The sequence below is a fragment of the Aricia agestis genome, chromosome 18 (assembly GCF_905147365.1).
Source record: "Aricia agestis chromosome 18, ilAriAges1.1, whole genome shotgun sequence".
NCBI classification, from domain to species: domain Eukaryota; kingdom Metazoa; phylum Arthropoda; class Insecta; order Lepidoptera; family Lycaenidae; genus Aricia; species Aricia agestis.
In genome coordinates this window covers 3,792,498-3,801,502 of record NC_056423.1, presented here as the reverse complement: position 1 = coordinate 3,801,502, position 9,005 = coordinate 3,792,498, and the positions used below count along the sequence as shown (strand labels likewise).

The 9,005-nt window shown below is 44.0% G+C and overlaps 1 protein-coding gene across 2 annotated transcripts in view; it reads left to right on the top strand.

The window, feature by feature from the left end:
- LOC121735991 (prostaglandin D2 receptor) overlaps positions 1 to 7,717 on the top strand; it is a 41,122-nt gene extending 33,405 nt beyond the window's left edge. For both annotated transcript variants that reach the window (XM_042127003.1, XM_042127005.1), the window contains 3 exons: positions 3,807 to 3,992; positions 6,428 to 6,577; positions 7,329 to 7,717. In XM_042127003.1, coding sequence (XP_041982937.1) covers positions 3,807 to 3,992; positions 6,428 to 6,559 — 318 coding nt within the window. In that variant the 3' untranslated portion in view covers positions 6,560 to 6,577; positions 7,329 to 7,717. The remainder of the gene's footprint in view (positions 1 to 3,806; positions 3,993 to 6,427; positions 6,578 to 7,328) is intronic.
- Positions 7,718 to 9,005: the final 1,288 nt, after the last annotated feature.

Here is a 9,005-nt window from a genome sequence, read left to right as displayed (position 1 = left end):
TATAAAATTAAATTATGTCGTCCAAATATGAAAATTGCAGTGACTATCACGGATTCGCGTCTAATTGCTATACGTTACATAATGTTATTAGATATTCCTCATAAGGCTATGTCATAGACACGAAACAATATAGCAATCAAGACAATATCAATAATCGGGCGAGTATCGGCGCCCGCGCCGTTTTCAGTCACAATAATATTCCGTGTGTCAGTGCCAACAATAGTAGGAACGATTAGTATGCGCGTGCGCAGCCGCTTGTATTGTGTGCGTAAATGGTGGTGAATTAATGTAGTGTTGACGACCGATTGGCGGTGATGGCTTTTGGATCATCATCAGCATTATCATCATCATCATAATCATTATCATAGATATCTGTTTTGTTGGGTCTGCTTGTATTATATGTCTGTGCTCCATACCTTATCAAAATAGGTTTGGACTTGAAAAGGTTACAGACAGACAGACACAATCACTTCCGTATTTATAATATTAGAGCGTTAGCAGCTGTTGCGGCATGAAATTCCTGCGACGCTGCTGTACGTGTCCAGGCTGAACTGGTCCACGACGGTCGAGCAGGTCGTGGACAATATCAGGAGCAAGACCCACTTCGTCTTGAGGGTCGAGCGTTTGGAGTCCCGCCACAAAGTCAATTTTAGCTCCTTTGTAGTCCCGACGCATCATCTACCGACCTTCGAGAAGGAGGAGTTCTGGCCGATTGGATTCGTCTACAGGAGGTTCCGAGAACGACTTCAGAACAAGTCGGGCCCCACATCGCAGACAATACGTGTTTAGTGATTAGTGTTAGTTTTAGTATAAATGTTATGTAGTTATGTTAGTCATATAATATGGGCCAAGATGTCTGATTTAAATAAATAAATAAAAAAATAAAAATTAGTATAGATGTAATTAATAAAGTAGGTATTGGCAGCTCTGACACAGCTGCCAACTTTCCAACAAGTGGATCAAATCAGTACCGTAAATAGGGCGGTGCCACCGGTGCCCAGGCACAGGGTGTAGACTCTGGGGGGGCGCAAAAATGGCCAGACCAGGATAATTTCCCACTGCGCCCCTAATGCTGCACAGTGTGGGTGGTATATAATCACAACAGGCGAAAGGCCTACTTGATATCAGACGGCTCGCCTGCTTGTTTTCCCATATCAGTTCTTTAAAAAAACGTTGGTTTTCCAAAATTTTAGTACCTATTATAATTGGTCTACCAACAGTCAACACCATGTTTTATTTTATCACCCTGAATGAAATAAAATAGGCCTATACATAGAATTGCGCCTATAATATCTAAAAAAAAGCAAGAACGCACTCGCACAGGGCGCAAAAAAGGCTATTTACGGCACTGGATCAAATAGTGTTCGCTTAATTGTTTCGTGACTGCGGACGCTCCCAGAAACTACGGATAATTCCAAGAACCTCGTTAATTAGTTATCTACCCACACATGACGTACTTTCCCAACACTTTTCAATTAACTTAATATTATTAGAACATAAACAAGTATACATCGTTTAAGGAAATTGAATGATGAGCAGTTGCACATACTTCTGAAATTGCTAAATAGTTTACTGTGTTTGGCGGCACAAATATGAGGACAGTTACTGTACTTCCTGTTTTTCTATTATCTAATATGTATATAAAATTCTCGTGACACAGTATTTGTGCGCGAACTTTTCCAAAATGGCGCAATCGATTTTAATGAAATTTTGTATGTACATTTGTTAGGTTTTACGTGATGCGCTTCGACTCATGGGCTAGTATAAATTGACCCTTAGGGCCATATTTTTACCGGTCAACTAAATCTAAGTTTCTCTGAAACGGACTTAAAAACCTATTAACATTGGTAGAAACTTAGGAAATAGTAGGTATAGTCATTGGATGATACTTAATTACCTATTTATTATGCAGTTAGTAAAAACTAGTATTCAAAGGCCGGCAACGCACCAGCAGCTCTTCTGATGTTGCGAGTGCCCATGGGCGACGGTAGTTGCTTTCCATCAGGAGACCCGTTTGCTCGTTTGCCCCCTTATTTCATAAAAAAATAGAATACCAACGATTCAGGGTATCTTATTGAAAATAGTATAATATTTTTACGGCCCCTGTTTGCACAATAAAGTAAACCAATTTATGTTAACTATACTTTGTTTTAAATGTCATGTCAACAATACAATAATAATTGTTATCTGTTATCAGTTGATTGTCTCAGCACGCCGCGCCGGGACCCCTGTTGCTAGACTTGCTAGTGATAAAATGCCACTTAACTCCTAACCTATATATAACTCAATTGTTGCTACAAACATTTCTTTTGAATCCTTAGCCGTTGGGTCATTGTACCATCGAGGAAGTTGATTCCTATGCAATTGACAGACCAACGTTATTTTGTCGAATATGTCAATTCAATGTTAATTGTGATCTGTCAGCTGGGTTTGACGTAACGTTCCAAACTACTTAGGTCCCCGATTTGCATAGGAATCAACATGGGCGAACCGAGGGGGGACGTCCCTACTAAGTATATTGTCTAGTACTTTTAAATATATAAAATATATAAAATTTTGCCATTTGTTTGCAATACAATATTTTTACAACTAAAAATAATATTTTTTTATTCTTTATAAACACCTAGCTTATGAAAAATCTGATTTGCCCCCCCCTGGCCCAGAACCTGGGTAATTTGCCCCCCCTGGCACCAGAACCTGGGTAATTTGCCCCCCCCTGGCCCAGAACCTGGGTACGCCCATGGTAATCAACTTTTCTGATAGTACTTTATTCTTTCCATCTTATAAATATTACTGCAATGATTTCACGCAGCGGCATTGTGCAGAATGCTATACAGGACTGTATAACTGCTCTACTGTTTCCAGAAGATGGGGAATATAATATTTTGGGCTCATGGCTACCAACTGAGTATGTAATTCAATTAACTCAAATTCAATTAACTTCAGTAAACTCAGTAAAATAAACATTTTAGTGGTATATCGAACATCATGCAAACTTATAAGAATAGCTTCAGAGGTCATCATGATGAGACACAAACATAGACTTGTAAAAATCCTAACAACCCTTTGTTTTTGTTATGACCTAATTGAATTAATCATCACAGCATTTATGTTCCTGTTAAAATTAAAAGCAGGAAAAATGCTTATCTCTTACAAAGTGGTAGAGAACAAATTGATTCACATTTTATATTACATTTATGAGTTTAAACATAATATTTTATTTTGTCTATAATTAGTAAAAAATATACCGCCACCAGCATAGACAGTAAACAAAAATTTTAGTAAAGTGCTACATATTTATTCTGGGACTTCGTTACTCAATATTATAAATAAGGTATACCTCAACGATCCAATATAATAGCGGTTAAACAACTTTTGCGAATGTCTTGGAAACTGTTGATAAACTTATCAGATCGCAAGTGCATTTTCTGATAGCAAATGTAGTTAGGGCGGTTAAAACTGTCAACACGGGGCGCGGTAACTGGTTTCTTTTATGCGTAATTGAATTAGAGTACTCGCTTTGCCTTTCAATAAAATGAGGTAAGTGCGCGGAGTTTAGCGTAGTTGCAGGGAATACGTAAATAAAAGATTCCTTTAGTGAACGGTGAACCCAAAAAACAACGGTACACGGTTTTATGTAATTTTCCATAGATGACTACTGTTTTGCTGAAAATTGTAGTTTCAGCAAAATTCCAATATGGCTGGAGCGGCGCTGATCGTCTACTATGCCATAGTATTTAGCATCCGTAGAGCTTAAGAACGTTGGCACTTGGCATTAACTATATACATCTCTTCCATCCTTCTAGGTGACATCAGCGCTCTACTTGGCGCTAGGTCCGGCGTATTGGAACCGTCTGGCGACGCTGGGCGAGGCGTCGGACGTGCTGATGCTGCTCAACTACGTGCTGAACCCCGTGCTGTACGTGCTCATGCGCCAACGCCGCCTCACCCTCGCCGCCGCAGCGCGCTGTGCTGTCGTGTGCTTCAAGCGGGTGAGTAGACCGTCTGGCGACGCAGGGCGAGGCGTCGGCGGTGCTGATGCTGCTTAACTACGTGCTGAACCCCGTGCTGTACGTGCTCATGCGCCAACGCCGCCTCACCCTCGCCGCCGCAGCGCGCTGTGCTGTCGTGTGCTTCAAGCGGGTGAGTAGACCGTCTGGCGACGCAGGGCGAGGCGTCGGCGGTGCTGATGCTCCTTAACTACGTGCTGAACCCCGTGCTGTACGTGCTCATGCGCCAACGCCGCCTCACCCTCGCCGCCGCAGCGCGCTGTGCTGTCGTATGCTTCAAGCGGATGAGTAGACCGTCTGGCGACGCAGGGCGAGGCGTCGGCGGTGCTGATGCTGCTCAACTACGTGTTGAACCCCGTGCTGTATGTGCTCATGCGCCAGCACCGCCTCACCCTCGCGGCCGCAGCGCGATGCGCTGTTGTATGCTTCAAGCGGGTGAGATGAGGAACTAAGTGCGAGTGGAAAAGGGTATGCCCCCCAAGGAAGGTATATTGACCAAGTGACGTGGTTTACTCAATCAATTCGAAGCCCACTGTAGTCTTATCAGCAGAGGCGTCTTTCCCTTAGGTGCAGGGCGTGCGTTGCACACGAGCGCCGCAGTCCTAGGGGCGCCGGGCGCCGCTCGGAACTCGGCGCGGCCGCGTTGGTCGGCCGCCGCGCTTTAATTATCAACGTAAAAATAACTCCAGTTTGCATACATTTTGTGAAGCATCTGGACCTCTTCTTATATTTGTCGAATGTAAAGCAACTAGCAAGGCACGCCTCGAGCGGCTCGCCTTTTGCAATATAAATATAAACCTCATTTTTCAACGTGAAATGAACCTTAAAACACATAAATGAAAATTATATTAGTCGTCAAGACGGGCGCCAAAATGAGAGCCGCATGACTCACGTCAGACTGGGCTTATATGCGTCCGCGCGGAAGCGCGGTTTCGCCGCTAAACCACAAGATCACAAGCAAATGTACTCTTGACGGCGCCCTAGCGCTCTCACCGGGCGCCATGCAGCCTACTCCCTCCGTGCCTCCTTCTCATGGGATCTGCGTATTAATTTGCTTCCCGCTCTCTTTATGCAGCCTCCGTTTGCAACATAACAGTTTCGCAGAGGGTATAAGCAACTGCCTCCCAATAAGTAGTAAATTATAAACTCCACTCCAATGACAGCGCAAAACTCAGCCCGTTGCTCAGGCGTTCAATAAGCGTATGCTGCGTTGAATCGTCTTTCTCAGGCTGAGGTGACACCTAGGCGATGGTTTCCTCCTGTCCGTATGGTCCAGGTAATGGCCGAAGGTAAGGGCGCCCCTTGAATGTGCCATTCACTGTTGCAGTATCGCTTTCATTGTTCGGCGGCCGGCAGTTGGGGACGCCATCTGGTTTTGCCTGGTGCGTATTTTAATGACATGCGCCTGGTGGTACCATCAAGTTGCCAGGTCTGCACCCGCTCTCCACGCTTTTTAAACTCGGCTATGTGTTGATACACCCTCCGACAACACTCGAGCCTCCAGATCCCTTGAAGGGGACCCTGTCGGCGCCAACGCCGCTTCACTAGCTAACGGTTCGATAGCAGCGTGAGTATACGCAGCGCTAAAGCATGCTGCGGGCTTCTGAGCAGCTATCTATTCCGGGCGCCTATGTGTTCCGCCCAAACAGGACTGCAGGAACCCTGTATAAAGCCGTCTGCAGGTGGGCCCTGGACCACTGATTTTGTCAGAAGGCAATTTAGGGCCATGGCCATATTCTTCAGTTTTAGTGCCAATCGACGAAAATGAGGGGTATAAAAGATGCATTCAGAATCAAGGACCACCAAGCACTGCATTTCAGTGCCGATCGGCACACTCTCCTCCACATCTCTGCGATGCGCAGTAATGCTTCCGCGAGGGTCCGACACGCACTTGGCCGATTGCCAATTGGCCGAACCAAAAGTGACACCCATCTATTTTTTATTTAGAAGGGCGCCACTTTTGGTTTTTGCACCACCTGAAAATTTGACTAGGGTAGCACTGGTCACCCTTAGGCCTTAAGCGGCCGGACAAACTGTACTTATACTCTGTACCCATTTGATTTTGATAGCGCGCTTGCTAGGGGGCGCTAGGGTAATATTTGCACACGGGCGCCACATGGCTAGAGACGGCTCTGCTTATCAGATATGATTACTGTGCATATAGCGACACGGCAAGTGTACGGGCAAATTCATGATATTTAGGCATGTCTCATGCTAACATAGAATTCAATAGTAACTCTTTCAGCGCTGGTACTTTCACAGTGAAGTCTATATAAGTATATATAGGACACATCCTGAAATTTTGTCATACCCACGGAATACGGATAGCATCTGTATGCTATCCATATCAGTCAAGCGATTTGTCAACAAACAGGGACCGATTCCAAGCACATAACATAACAACAGTCTGTTTCCAGAAGCACAAGTCGTCGCGCGAGTCCGGGTCGTGCTGCCTGCGGGAGGAGACCACCGTCGTCGTCAGCGACTCCGGCAGCGAGCTGCGCCCGCTCGCGCACGTCCCCACCGCGCGGCTGCTGCACACCGACTGACGAACACGACAAGTAAAGGTAGATTTACATGACAGTAACAGTTGACCGCTGTGTTAACTGTTAGGGCCCTTTTATGGTTCCGTACCTAAAGGGTAAAAATGGCTATTTCTGAGACTTCGATGACTGTCCGTATGTCTATCTCAAGGCTGTATCTTAAGAACCGCGTTAGCTAGACTTCTTGAATTTTCACAGATTATGTATTAGGTACTTCTTACCGCTATAACAACACTTGGCCGATTTTTTCTGTCATGTGTGTTATTACTTATCGCCCCCGCGGATCTGGTCCGCATGCAAACGCCCTAACTGCCGAAGTCAGTTACTGTTGCTCTGTCTGGCGTTCAGCGAAAGAGATATCCATGACTGCTGAGAAAATAATGCTTGTAAATAGTATGACTCACCATCTACCTTTTGCCAGGCCTGTGTGAGACAGCCCTGGCATACAAACGGCGCGAAATCGCCGAGATATTTACCTACTTACTATTTTGGAAAACAACCTAATTTCAACCTTCTGCATTGCGTTTAGCGTTCATAGTACAATAACTGTCTGCCGTCTCGCTTCAATATGCCAGGGCTGTCAAGCGAGCGGCGGCGCAGCGGCCGGGCGGCGAGCGCGCGAGTCGCTCAGCCACAGAATACAAAGTGCCAGCCTATTGAGACTCGGTGACCGGACGCTTGCGTTTATCATACCATACCTAAACTCGAGAGTGATGTCGTATGAGTTCTGTACTCGTACCGTAAGGTACTAATTATATATTCTGTGCTTTCGCAGAGAGGCGCAGTGCAGCGAAGTGCAGCGCAGCTAAGCACAATACAGCAGGCCGTACCGCAGCTCAGCACAGTGCATCAGAGAACAGCGAATCTCAGCACAGAACAGCAAGATTCAGTGCAGCACGACACTAAACAGCTGAGCACAGCGCAGCCCATCACAGAGCAAATGTACATGACAAGCTACCTCTAGGGATGCAGAGAGCAAAGCCCGGTCGCCCGATAGTAAAAAAATTGAATAGAGGCTACGCTTCCTGTCTCTTTCAATCTCGAACTCTTGATTACGCGTCCACGTAAGACCGTGTATTTTCGAGAGTGAATGAAAGAGTAGCGAAGTGGCAATGACCGAATATCTTATATCTTCAAACGAGCAATTCTTGCATATATGTTACGCTCAAAGACCGAAATCGCTCAATGAGCGAAAAAATGACTCACAACGCGTTGTGGTCACAGTGAAACAGCCACGACGCGTTCTGGCAATCACAAAAAGACCATAACGCGAAATTCGTGCGTGGCTGATATGCTATTCGTTTTTCTTCTTGATTTATTCTTGATTGATTAATCGTCCATAGGTATGGAAGATTATATTTAAATTACCACGCGTACTACAAAATATTTTTTCTTTTACTAAATCACTGCATAACGTGTTTTTCATTATTATTTGAAAATATCCATAGTTCCATAATATCCGTGCTAATATTATGTCTGTCTGTCTGTCTGGCGCAACGTGTTATTGTTTGTTGTTGTTGTTTTTTTAAATATAAGGTAATCTGATCTAAATAAAATATAAAAATTTATTTTTATTTATATTTATATAATTTAAATATAATACTACTATATGCCCGCAACTACGTTGTGCCAGACATACAGTAATAATATTAGTACGTATAGTATGGAATTATGGATATTTTATAAATAACGAGCTTTTGCCCGCGGCTTCGCTCGCGTTAAGAAGTATTACAATATACAAACTTTCATCCCCTATTTGAACCCCTGGGTTGTAATTTATAAAAATCCTTTCTTAGCGGATGCCTACGTTATAACATCTATCTGCATGCCAAATTTCTGCCCGATCCGTCCAGTGGTTTAGGTTGTGCGTTGATAGATCACTATGTCAATCAGTCAGTCAGTCACCTTTGAGTTTTATATAATATATAGATAATGATAAACACGTTATGCAGTGATTTAGTGAAAGAAAAAATATTTTGTAGTACGCGTGGTAATTCAAATATAATCTTCCATACCTATGGACGATTAATCAATCAAGAACAAATCAAGAAAAACGAATAGCATATCAGCCACGACACGTCGTGGCCGTTTCAATTAGAGCCACGATGCGAATTTCGCGTCGTGGCTGTTTCACTGTGACCACAACGCGTTGTGAGCCATTTTTTCGCTCATTGAGCGATTTCGGTCTTTGAGCGTAACATATATATAATTGGAATCTCGGAATCGGCTCCAACGATTTTCATGAAATTTAGTATATAGGGGGTTTTGGGGGCGATAAATCGATCTAGCTAGGAATCATTTTTAGAAAATGTCATTTTATTCGTGTTTTATCGAATACCGAGCAAAGCTCGGTCAAATAACTAGTGATATATTATGCGTGTTCGGTGACCGAGCTATAGAACTTAGAATACGAGTAACTCGCAAAGATATTTTTAAGAATTTAAAGAGTCGC